Source organism: Oncorhynchus tshawytscha, linkage group LG22, assembly GCF_018296145.1.
Source record: "Oncorhynchus tshawytscha isolate Ot180627B linkage group LG22, Otsh_v2.0, whole genome shotgun sequence".
NCBI classification, from domain to species: domain Eukaryota; kingdom Metazoa; phylum Chordata; class Actinopteri; order Salmoniformes; family Salmonidae; genus Oncorhynchus; species Oncorhynchus tshawytscha.
In genome coordinates this window covers 38703551-38716857 of record NC_056450.1, presented here as the reverse complement: position 1 = coordinate 38716857, position 13307 = coordinate 38703551, and the positions used below count along the sequence as shown (strand labels likewise).

The following is a 13307-nucleotide window of genomic DNA, read 5'->3' as shown; positions in this document are numbered from 1 at the left end:
AGAGCTTTCTCATGGATCTGCAGAGTGGGCTGCCGGGCCACCACTCAGGCGATCATCAGCATGCTGCTGCCTCACCCCCCAAGGAGGGACTAGAGCACCCCTCAGGCTTGACAGACGAGCTGTGTGGTGACCCCCTCCTGTCCAAGAGCCCTGCTGTCATCGCTGAGGCTCTGTGCGCTGCTAACATGGACATCTCTCACCTACTGGGCTTCCTGCCCCTCAACCTGCCCCCCAACCTGCCCCCCTACAACGCCTCCATGAGCACAGCAGGGCTTGTCATGAGCTACACCTCGTCTACCCCTGCCTCCTCCTCTTCCTCCTCTTCGTCATCCTCATCCTTGCATGCTGCCGAGACACACGCCGTTGCCACGGCTGCAGCCGCACCTCTTACCTCTTTGCAACCTCAACCTCAGGAGCAGCATGGCTCCAGCGAGGGCCTGGGTCTAGGGCCCCTGCACCCTCTCCCGCCAGTGTTTAGCTCCAGCCTCAGCACGACCACCCTGCCTCGCTTTCACCAGGCCTTCCAATGAGGGGCCACCAGGCCACCATGAGGGGCCATCAGGTCCCTACGCCTTCATCCTCAGCTCACTGCCTGGGCGCTCAAGGTCCATGGGGCCTGCTGGCCGCAAGGGCAATGATAAAAACACATGAACACTTAGAAGCCTTAATCGAATCACACAAAAGCTTTTGATTGAGCCCTAGAGAAAACTGAACCCTTAATTGAAACAAAAGGGAAAAGATGAGACATTTTAAAACAAACTTTCTTTCTATCCTTTAGTTATAACCTCTCCCACCAACCTATCTCCCTGATCCATGATCCCCTCTCCCACCAATGTATCTCCCTGATCCATGATCCCCTCTCCCACCAACCTATCTCCCTGATCCATGATCCCCTCTCCCTTTATTATGTAGGTAGTAGGCAGTAGGCCTTCAGTAGGCCTTCAGTAGGTCTTCAGTAGGTCTTCAGTAGGCCTTCAGTAGGCCTTCAGTAGGTCTTCAGTAGGCCTTCAGTAGGCCTTCAGTTGGTCTTCAGTAGGTCTTCAGTAGGCCTTCAGTAGGCCTTCAGTAGGTCTTCATTAGGCCTTCAGTAGGCCTTCAGTAGGTCTTCAGTAGGCCTTCATTAGGCCTTCAGTAGACCTTCATTAGGCCTTCAGTAGGCCTTCAGTAGACCTTCATTAGGCCTTCAGTAGGCCTTCAGTAGGCCTTCATTAGGCCTTCAGTAGGCCTTCAGTAGGTACCGCTACTTTATAAAGTAATAATATTAGGAAAAATAATCAAAGATTAATTTTAGAGAAGATGTTTTGAAGTGGATGAAATATAATTTTCTTGCTTTTCCAAATGTGACTGAACATGCTAGATTATCTCTCCTATGAGTGTAAAGGTCTGAACCACCTGCCCAGAAACACACCCTGTCTGTCATCATCACCGTCAGGGGGAAAACACACCCTGTCTGTCATCATCACCATCAGGGGGAAAATACACCCTGTCTGTCATCATCACCATCAGGGGGAAAATACACCCTGTCTGTCATCATCACCGTCAGGGGAAAACACACCCTGTCTGTCATCATCACCGTCAGGGGGAATATACACCCTGTTTGTCATCATCACCGTCAGGTGAAAACACACCCTGTCTGTCATCATCACCGTCAGGGGGAAAATACACCCTGTCTGCCATCATCACCATCAGGGGGAAAACACACCCCGTCTGTCATCATCACCGTCAGGGGGAAAATACACCCTGTCTGTCATCATCACCGTCAGGGGAAAACACACCCTGTCTGTCATCATCACCGTCAGGGGGAAAAAACACCCTGTCTGTCATCATCACCGTCAGGGGGAAAATACACCCTGTCTGTCATCATCACCATCAGGGGAAAAACACACCCTGTCTGTCATCATCACCGTCAGGGGGAAAATACACCCTGTCTGTCATCATCACTGTCAGGGGGAAGATTAATGAAGGAATGAAGTGATAATGCCCCGCCAACATTGCCCTCATCCAATAGGCCAACATTGCCCTCCTCCAATAGGCCAACATTGCCCTCCTCCAATAGGCCAACATTGCCCTCATCCAATAGGCCAACATTGCCCTCCTCCAATAGGCCAACATTGCCCTCCTCCAATAGGCCAACATTGCCCTCCTCCAATAGGCCAACATTGCCCTCCTCCAATAGGCCAACATTGCCCTCCTCCAATAGGCCAACATTGCCCTCATCCAATAGGCCAACAGTGCCCTCATCCAATAGGCCAACATTGCCCTCCTCCAATAGGCCAACATTGCCCTCCTCCAATAGGCCAACATTGCCCTCATCCAATAGGCTACAACCACACTAAAAATATCTCAGAGAAAGACTCGAACAACTGATTAATGTTATGACTCATAGAGGCAGATCATTTGTCCAGAAAGTATGATAACCAACGCTGCCAAACACAGCAATCAGTGGCGCCCACATATTTAATGACAAAGATATGTGAAAACATCTGAGTCGGTAGAAAACATGCCAAGTCATGCCGGTTTTATCTGGTTTTTCTAGAGAAGCATTTTATTTTATTTTTTTGGCAGAAGGCTCTTCCCCTTTAAGAATCCCTTTGGCTAGCTATCAGTGATGATGACCCTATATGGGGAAGGCTCTTCCCCTTTAAGAATCCCTTTGGCTAGCTATCAGTGATGATGACCCTATATGGGGAAGGCTCTTCACCTTTAAGAATCCCTTTGGCTAGCTCTCAGTGATGATGACCTTATATGGGGAAGGCTCTTCCCCTTTAAGAATCCCTTTGGCTAGCTCTCAGTGATGATGACCCTATATGGGGAAGGCTCTTCCCCTTTAAGAATCCCTTTGGCTAGCTCTCAGTGATGATGACCTTATATGGGGAAGGCTCTTCCCCTTTAAGAATCCCTTTGGCTAGCTCTCAGTGATGATGACCTTATATGGGGAAGGCTCTTCCCCTTTAAGAATCCCTTTGGCTAGCTCTCAGTGATGATGACCTTATATGGGGAAGGCTCTTCCCCTTTAAGAATCCCTTTGGCTAGCTCTCAGTGATGATGACCCTATATGGGGAAAAAACCCAACTTGTAAAAGCTGCTCTTGAAAACAGGTCATTACCAGTATTTGACTCATGATGATGTTCCTTCCTTCAACTGTCTTCCTTCCAGTATTTGTTTTAAGAAGTCTCCATGGTAACAATATGCCACACATTACTGATATGTATTTTTTTGTTGTTGTTGATGAAAACAAATATATTTTCTCTCTGTTAGAGATGCATGGTAATAACCACCCTGACATATGTGAATAGCAAACAAAAATGACAACGACGACATTGAGGAAAAGGTGTAAGAGAATGTTATTGCAGTGTACAAAATATCTCATCAAAAATGAATATTATTATTGCTTTTATCTCAGTAAGGTGTACAAAGTGATGATGTTTAATGTCTGGCAGGTTTACATTTGTGTGTATCTGACATTTTATTGCTCAAAAAAGGATGAATTATTAGCTTTGCCCTTTAGCTTTTCTCCTCTGTATTCATTCTTGATCTTGATCTTTACCTTGATATTTACCTTGATCTTTACCTTGATCTTGATATTTACCTTGATCTTTGCCTTGATCTTGATCTTGATCTTTACCTTGATCTTGATCTTTAACTTGATCTTTGCCTTGATCTTGAACTTTACCTTGATCTTGAACTTTACCTTGATCTTTACCTTGAACTTTACCTTGATCTTTACCTTGATCTTTACCTTTACCTTTACCTTGATCTTTACCTTGAACTTTACCTTGATCTTTACCTTGATCTTTACCTTTACCTACTTGAGTTAGTAGCAGAAACTTGGATTGTGGATTTTGACAAATGTTTTAGTAGGCTGTTAGTGGAATAATAATGAAATAGCAGTCAACATAGATAACATTGATAGACTCTCCAGTTTCAATTCATTCTCTACTTTCTCAGTATGAAACCCAACCTGACCCTAAGTAAACGAAGCGACCCGATTTTAGATGCCTTTTTTTTCTTCATATTCACTAGCCTTTTGAAAACTTAAGCCCAAAGTTATAAAACTATAACAGGTGCTCTTATTTGTGTCCCGTGAGTTATGTTTGTAGGATGGACAACGTTAAAAGATAGATTCTGCCTGGAGAGTACAAGGACTAATCTTTACGGTATGAATATCATCCTCTTGGTTTGCAACTTGTCTCAAAACCCCTTGACTTTTGTCTGTTTGAGTACTGAGCCCAGTCCACAGGCATCTATTAGTGAATACGTAGTTTCAAGTATAAGTCAAGTAGAAATGTAAAAATAAAGAAATAAAACATACGGCTGCTTTTAGCTACGGTTGCTCAGCAACTGTAGAGCACTAGAACATTTCAGTAGTAGCGATTTGAAGTGTTTCCCTTCCTCTCCTGTACTCCTCCTCACTCAGCTGCTTCCTAGATTCAAGACAAAAGGGTCTATCTAAAAAGGACAATATCCAGAACAGACAAGTCACCAGCCTGCTCTTTGACATTCAAAGCATGGGACGCCTGAATGGGATATTTCTTAGTCGTATTTTGTTGTTGTCATATGCTATATTTTTTTCTGTTTGTTAAAAACAGGACCTCGAAACAACACAACACATCACCTCATTTTTTAATTTTTTTTTTTCAATTTTTCTTACCAAAACCCAGAGAGAGGAAACTAAATCTTGCACAATTGCTCATTAAAATACATGTTGTATCATTTGGATTTAAGTTCATGTTTGTTTGGTTGTTACAAATAGTGCCACTGCCAACCAATGCTTGTGAGGTAATAAGTGCAGGTGTGTTCAAGTTGACACTAACCAGTCTGTTCCTGGAAAATCCTCCTCTAGGCTGGTACATTGTCTAAACTATGAACATGTCCTGATTGATCATGATACATGCGATTCTTACATTTGAAAGAGTTTGACTGTTTCTTACAGAGGAAGTTGGATATAAATATTGGTATAAATGTAAAAAAGAAAAAAAAGAAGGTTATGTCATAGCCTTTTTATATCAAGTATACATTTTAAAAGACCGTGGCTATGTTCAATTCCAGACACAATTGTAGGATTCAAATGTAGCATTTATCTTTTTATTCATTTATTGATAAAACAAATGAAAAGTTATTAGTATTTAGTCTTGTCCTCTCTGGGTTTCTGTGAGCTAATCTGAATTCTAGCACTTTCAACCTTTTAAAAAAAGTTTTTTTTTCTTTGAACATTTCAGCTGATATGTTGATGTGTTTTTTCATTTGTATTTGATCCTGTACATGTATGTGCCATTAGTTTGATGTGTAGATTTGATCAACCTTTGTGTATTTTTCTCCAAAAGAATGACAGTATTTTTGCTAAGACTTTTCACTAATACCTTCTTTCATGTGCCCCCCCCACTCCTCTCTCAGCCCATTGGGTAACCAGCGTTCATGTGCCCCCCCTCAACCCATTGGGTAACCAGCGTTCATGTGCCCCCCCTCTCAACCCATTGGGTAACCAGCGTTCATGTGCCCCCCACTCCCCTCTCAGCCCATTGGGTAACCAGCGTTCATGTGCCCCCACTCCCCTCTCAGCCCATTGGGTAACCAGCGGTCATGTGCCCCCTCCCTCTCAGCCCATTGGATAACCAGCGTTCATGTGCCCCCTCCCCTCTCAGCCCATTGGGTAACCAGCGTTCATGTGCCCCCCACTCCCCACTCAGCCCATTGAGTAACCAGCGTTCATGTGCCCCCCACTCCCCTCTCAGCCCATTGGGTAATCAGCAGTTCATGTGCCCCCCACTCCCCTCTCAGCCCATTGGGTAACCAGCGTTCATGTGCCCCCCACTCCCCTCTCAGCCCATTGGGTAACCAGCGTTCATGTGCCCCCCACTCCCCTCTCAGCCCATTGGGTAACCAGCGTTCATGTGCCCCCCACTCCCCTCTCAGCCTATTGGGTAACCAGCGTTCATGTGCCCCCACTCCCCTCTCAGCCCATTGGGTAACCAGCGTTCATGTGCCCCCCACTCCCCTCTCAGCCCATTGGGTAACCAGCGTTCATGTGCCCCCCACTCCCCTCTCAGCCCATTGGGTAACCAGCGTTCATGTGCCCCCCACTCCCATCTCAGCCCATTGGGTAACCAGCGTTCATGTGCCCCCCCCACTCCCCTCTCAGCCTATTGGGTAACCAGCGTTCATGTGCCCCCCACTCCCCTCTCAGCCCATTGGGTAACCAGTGTTCATGTGCCCCCACTCCCCTCTCAGCCCATTGGGTAACCAGCGTTCATGTGCCCCCACTCCCCTCTCAGCCCATTGGGTAACCAGCGTTCATGTGCCCCCCACTCCCCTCAGCCCATGGGGTAACCAGCGTTCATGTGCCCCCCCACTCCCCTCTCAGCCCATTGGGTAACCAGCGTTCATGTGCCCCCCACTCCCCTCTCAGCCCATTGGGTAACCAGCATTCATGTGCCTCCCCACTCCCCTCTCAGCCCATTGGGTAACCAGCGTTCATGTGCCTCCCCCACTCCCCTCTCAGCCCATTGGGTAACCAGCGGTCATGTGCCCCCCACTCCCTCTCAGCCCATTGGGTAACCAGCGTTCATGTGCCCCCACTCCCCTCTCAGCCCATTGGGTAACCAGCGTTCATGTGCCCCCACTCCCCTCTCAGCCCATTGGGTAACCAGCGTTCATGTGCCCCCACTCCCCTCTCAGCCCATTGGGTAACCAGCGTTCATGTGCCCCCACTCCCCTCTCAGCCCATTGGGTAACCAGCGTTCATGTGCCCCCCACTCCCCTCTCAGCCCATTGGGTAACCAGCGTTCATGTGCCCCCACTCCCCTCTCAGCCCATTGGGTAACCAGCGTTCATGTGCCTCCCCACTCCCCTCTCAGCCCATTGGGTAACCAGCGTTCATGTGCCCCCCACTCCCCTCTCAGCCCATTGGGTAACCAGTGTTCATGTGCCCCCACTCCCCTCTCAGCCCGTTGGGTAACCAGCGTTCATGTGCCTCCCCCACTCCCCTCTCAGCCCGTTGGGTAACCAGCATTCATGTGCCCCCTCCCCTCTCAGCCCATTGGGTAACCAGCGTTCATGTGCCCCCCACTCCCCTCTCAGCCCATTGGATAACCAGCGTTCATGTGCCCCCTCCCCTCTCAGCCCATTGGGTAACCAGCGTTCATGTGCCCCCCCACTCCCCTCTCAGCCCATTGGATAACCAGCGTTCATGTGCCCCCTCCCCTCTCAGCCCATTGGGTAACCAGCGTTCATGTGCCCCCACTCCCCTCTCAGCCCATTGGGTATCCAGCGTTCATGTGCCTCCCCCACTCCCCTCTCAGCCCATTGGGTAACCAGCGTTCATGTGCCCCCCACTCAGCCCGTGTGCGTTCATGTGCCCCCCACTTCCCTCTCAGCCCGCTGGGTAACCAGCGTTCATGTGCCCCCCTCCCCTCTCAGCCCATTGGGTAACCAGCGGTCATGTGCCCCCTCCCCTCTCAGCCCATTGGATAACCAGCGTTCATGTGCCCCCTCCCCTCTCAGCCCATTGGGTAACCAGCGTTCATGTGCCCCCCACTCCCCACTCAGCCCATTGAGTAACCAGCGTTCATGTGCCCCCCACTCCCTCTCAGCCCATTGGGTAATCAGCAGTTCATGTGCCCCCACTCCCCTCTCAGCCCATTGGGTAACCAGCGTTCATGTGCCCCCCACTCCCCTCTCAGCCCATTGGGTAACCAGCGTTCATGTGCCCCCCACTCCCCTCTCAGCCCGTTGGGTAACCAGCGTTCATGTGCCCCCACTCCCCTCTCAGCCCATTGGGTAACCAGCATTCATGTGCCCCCCACTCCCCTCTCAGCCCATTGGGTAACCAGCGGTCATGTGCCCCCCACTCCCCTCTCAGCCCATTGGGTAACCAGCGTTCATGTGCCCCCCACTCCCCTCTCAGCCCATTGGGTAACCAGCGGTCATGTGCCCCCCACTCCCCTCTCAGCCCGTTGGGTAACCAGCGTTCATGTGCCCCCACTCCCCTCTCAGCCCATTGGGTAACCAGCGTTCATGTGCCCACCAGCGTTCATGTGCCCCCCACTCCCCTCTCAGCCCATTGGGTAACCAGCGTTCATGTGCCCCCCACTCCCCTCTCAGCCCATTGGGTAACCAGCGTTCATGTGCCCCCCACTCCCCTCTCAGCCCATTGGGTAACCAGCGTTCATGTGCCTCCCCACTCCCCTCTCAGCCCATTGGGTAACCAGCGTTCATGTGCCCCCCACTCCCCTCTCAGCCCATTGGGTAACCAGCGTTCATGCGTTCATGTTCCCCCCACTCCCCTCTCAGCCCATTGGGTAACCAGCGTTCATGTGCCCCCCCACTCCCCTCTCAGCCCATTGGGTAACCAGCGGTCATGTGCCCCCCCCACTCCCCTCTCAGCCCATTGGGTAACCAGCGTTCATGTGCCCCCACTCCCCTCTCAGCCCATTGGGTAACCAGCGGTCATGTGCCCCCCACTCCCCTCTCAGCCCATTGGGTAACCAGCGGTCATGTGCTCCCCCACTCCCCTCTCAGCCCATTGGGTAACCAGCGGTCATATGCCCCCCACTCCCCTCTCAGCCCGTTGGGTAACCAGCCTTCATGTGTCCCCCCACTCCCCTCTCAGCCCATTGGGTAACCAGTGTTCATGTGCCCCCCACTCCCCTCTCAGCCCATTGGGTAACCAGCGTTCATGTGCCCCCCACTCTCCTCTCAGCCCATTGGGTAACCAGCGGTCATGTGCCCCCCACTCCCCTCTCAGCCCATTGGGTAACCAGCGTTCATGTTCCCCCCACTCCCCTCTCAGCCCATTGGGTAACCAGCGTTCATGTGCCCCCCACTCCCCTCTCAGCCCATTGGGTAACCAGCGGTCATGTGCCCCCCACTCCCCTCTCAGCCCGTTGGGTAACCAGCGTTCATGTGCCCCCCACTCCCCTCTCAGCCCATTGGGTAACCAGCGTTCATGTGCCTCCCCCCACTCCCCTCTCAGCCCATTGGGTAACCAGCGTTCATGTGCCCCCCACTTCCCTCTCAGCCCATTGGGTAACCAGCGTTCATGTGCCCCCCCCCCCCTCTCAGCCCATTGGGTAACCAGCGGTCATGTGCCCCCCCCCCCTCTCAGCCCATTGGGTAACCAGCGTTCATGTGCTCCCCCTCCCCTCTCAGCCCATTGGGTAACCAGCGTTCATGTGCCCCCCCCACTCCCCTCTCAGCCCATTGGGTAACCAGCGTTCATGTGCCCCCTCCCCTCTCAGCCCATTGGGTAACCAGCGTTCATGTGCCTCCCCCACTCCCCTCTCAGCCCATTGGGTAACCAGCGTTCATGTGCCCCCCACTCCCTTCTCAGCCCATTGGGTAACCAGCGTTCATGTGCCCCCCCCACTCCCCTCTCAGCCCATTGGGTAACCAGCGTTGCCTTCTCTATTGAAATTGTATCTAACCCAACAACAAATATATTCTACAACCAAGTATCTGTAACAGAGATCATGGTGAACATTATATGTTGTCGTCCCTAGGACATTCACAATCTGGAATAGAAGGACTACCAGATCGACCTCTTCTTCAAGGTAAAAAAAAAAGAAAGAAAAAAGAGCAGGTCCTGTTCTCCGACAGATGTGACACAGTTCCATCCAACAGCACATTATCTGGGGAACCCAGTTCGAAAGCACTTTTATTCAGCCCCCATGTTCATAACAACTGACTGATGCATGACTGTAAAGGGTTGTACTACTGCCTAGTAGCTAGAAAACACATGTTGCTTCTAGACAGATTCAGGCAGTCTTGAAATGAATATTGTACAACACTCTATGTTAACATGACGTGCCAAGACAGGGCTTGTTATAGAGAAGGTAAGTACGTCTCCATCTGCCCCAGTTTACAGTAGACTTCATCTCACACATAACAGTTTACAGTAGACTTCACCTCACACATAACAGTTTACAGTAGACTTCACCTCACACATAACAGTTTACAGTAGACTTCACCTCACACATAACAGTTTACAGTAGACTTCACCTCACACATAACAGTTTACAGTACACTTCACCTCACACATAACAGTTTACAGTAGACTTCACCTCACACATAACAGTTTACAGTAGACTTCATCTCACACATAACAGTTTACAGTAGACTTCACCTCACACATAACAGTTTACAGTAGACTTCACCTCACACATAACAGTTTACAGTAGACTTCACCTCACACATAACAGTTTACAGTAGACTTCACCTCACACACAACAGTTTACAGTAGACTTCACCTCACATATAACAGTTTACAGTAGACTTCACCTCACACATAACAGTTTACAGTAGACTTCACCTCACACACAACAGTTTACAGTAGACTTTACCTCACACATAACAGTTTACAGTAGACTTCACCTCACACATAACAGTTTACAGTAGACTTCACCTCACACATAACATTTTACAGTAGACTTCACCCCACACATAACCGTTTACAGTAGAGGTGATAGAAATGCTAATAATTCATTGGCAAAAGAAAACTAAAACTAAAGTACTTGTTGGAGGCAGCTTTAAATGCTACGTTTTTCAGAGCTAACCTTGGGAAGTGGCCTTTTCAGGAGTATTTTAGCAGTACTTCAGTATCATCAGGATGACCTAATCATGAGTCCATCCCACTCGTTGGAGAGATACCTCTGCTCTACCCCTGAGAAGGCCTACCTCTGACAGTGGTGTTATGATTCAAAGCATCAGATAGGTCTTTGGCATTGTTAATGAAAGGTTGTGGAAGTAATATCTCGATTTCAGTTCTGACTGAGTGCGGAGCGGATGTTTTCGCTACAATGCCTTGTTGGTTCATTACCTCGCCTGCACCTACTAGAGATGCACTTGTCCTCACCGTTCCTCTGTTAGTAGGTGAACAACACAGAATTTAAGGGAATTATTTGATCAATTTTAAGTCAGAAAACCGATTGGATTTCATGAATGCTTTTTTTTTTTTTTTTTCTAGTGAGAAACTGGGTACTGTCTGGTGAAAAGACAGAATCCACATGTAGTTTTATATATATTTTTAGCTTAATGTAAGTCTTGCATTCTAAGCTTTTTGTGTATCTTGTTTAGTGACATAGACATTTATTTTTAGTACTTGCTTATTACAGCCACCCCTGGAAAAAAAAGGTGAACAAAACAAAAATGGAATATTTACTTTCATCCTTACACTATTTTACATTTTATCAACTATATTCTTCAGAGAAAAAAAAAACGTATCTTTTTTTTTGTTTTTTTTGTTACATATCTCACATGCAATCAGTTGCTGCAATGTAAAGTGACAGATTTGTATATTGGTTGATCCAAAGAGATGACATAAACAGCAAACCTCTTTTACTTATTGTACAGTACATTGTATCTTTGACTTGTCATGTGTTATGTTGAAATTATTAAAAGACAAATTCACGGTTTCATACTTTGGCTGCGTTTTAATTTTTTTTTTTGATTTGACTCCTTTGTCTTTTTGAAAGGAGAATGATTAGAACACAGAAAGGTAGGAAATGGACTTAAACAGACTGGAAAGGGCAGTGTACACGGCACCTTCAGAAAGTATTCAGACCCCTTGACTTTTCTTTTACACATTTTTATTGTGTTACAGCCTGAATTTAAAATAGATTTTTGTGTCACTGGCCTACACAAATCAAATCAAATCAAATGTATTTATAAAGCCCCTTCGTACATCAGCTGATGTCTCAAAGTGCTGTACAGAAACCCAGCCTAAAACCCCAAACAGCAAGCAATGCAGCTGTAGAATCACGGTGGCTTGGAAAAAACTCCTTAGAAAGACCAGAACCTAGGAAGAAACCTAGAGAGAGGAACCACACATAATACCAATAATGTCAAAGTGGAATTATATCTTTTAGAATGTTTCTTTTACACATGAATTCAAAAAGGAAAGTTATAATGTGTAAATATAAAATTCGTTAAGCACATTTTTACTCCTGAACTAATTTAGGCCATAACACAGGGGTTGAATACTTATGGCACTCAAGACATTTCAGATTTGAATTCATTTGTAAAAAAAATGCATATGTGCAATAATTGGGTTCAACATTATTTTTTGAATTTGATTTATTATGGATCGCTGCTGCTGACAAGACAAGCAGCTACTCTTCCTGGGGTTTATTATGGATCGCTGCTGCTGACAAGACAAGCAGCTACTCTTCCTGGGGTTTATTATGGATCGCTGCTGCTGACAAGACAAGCAGCTACTCTTCCTGGGGTTTATTATGGATCGCTGCTGCTGACAAGACAAGCAGCTACTCTTCCTGGGGTTTATTATGGATCGCCATTAGCTGTTGATAAGTCAAGCAGCTACTCTTCCCAGGGTTTATTATGGATCGCTGCTGCTGACAAGACAAGCAGCTACTCTTCCTGGGGTTTATTATGGATCGCCATTAGCTGTTGATAAGTCAAGCAGCTACTCTTCCTGGGGTTTATTATGGATCGCTGCTGCTGACAAGACAAGCAGCTACTCTTCCTGGGGTTTATTATGGATCGCTGCTGCTGACAAGACAAGCAGCTACTCTTCCTGGGGTTTATTATGGATCGCCATTAGCTGTTGATAAGTCAAGCAGCTACTCTTCCTGGGGTTTATTATGGATCGCCATTAGCTGTTGATAAGTCAAGCAGCTACTCTTCCCAGGGTTTATTATGGATCGCTGCTGCTGACAAGACAAGCAGCTACTCTTCCTGGGGTTTATTATGGATCGCCATTAGCTGTTGATAAGTCAAGCAGCTACTCTTCCCAGGGTTTATTATGGATCGCTGCTGCTGACAAGACAAGCAGCTACTCTTCCTGGGGTTTATTATGGATCGCTGCTGCTGACAAGTCAAGCAGCTACTCTTCCCGGGGTTTATCGCCATTAGCTGCTGACTGTGTAGAGACCTCTGGTGGCATGTCTTGTGGGGTATGCATTGGTGTCTGAGCTGTGTGCTAGTCATTTAAACAGACTGTTCGGTGCTTTCCACATGTCAATACCTCTCATAAATACAAGTAGTGATAAAGTCAATCTCTACTCTACTTTGAGCCAGGAGAGATTGACATGCATATTATTAATGTTTGCTCTCTGTGTACATCCAAGGGCCAGCCGTGCTGCCCTGTTCTGAGCCAATTGCAAAAGTCCCTCTTTGTGACACCTGACCAGATGCGACAAAACTAGAGCCTGTAGGACCTGTCTTGTTGCTGTTAAGAAGGTAGAGCAGCGCTTTATTATAGATAGACTTCTAGCTACTGTTGTATCAATATGTGTTGACCATGACAGTTTACAATCCAGGGTTACTCCAAGCAGTTTAGTCACCTCAACTTG

General features: G+C 47.7%; 1 protein-coding gene across 1 annotated transcript in view; it reads left to right on the top strand.

Moving 5' to 3' along the window:
• Positions 1–3380, top strand: part of plagl2 (pleiomorphic adenoma gene-like 2) — a 5129-nt gene extending 1749 nt beyond the window's left edge. The window contains exon 2 of the mRNA XM_024385175.2: positions 1–3380. This exon is cut by the window's left edge and continues 953 nt beyond it. Within this exon, the coding sequence (XP_024240943.1) occupies positions 1–530 (530 nt within the window). The 3' untranslated portion in view covers positions 531–3380.
• Positions 3381–13307: the final 9927 nt, after the last annotated feature.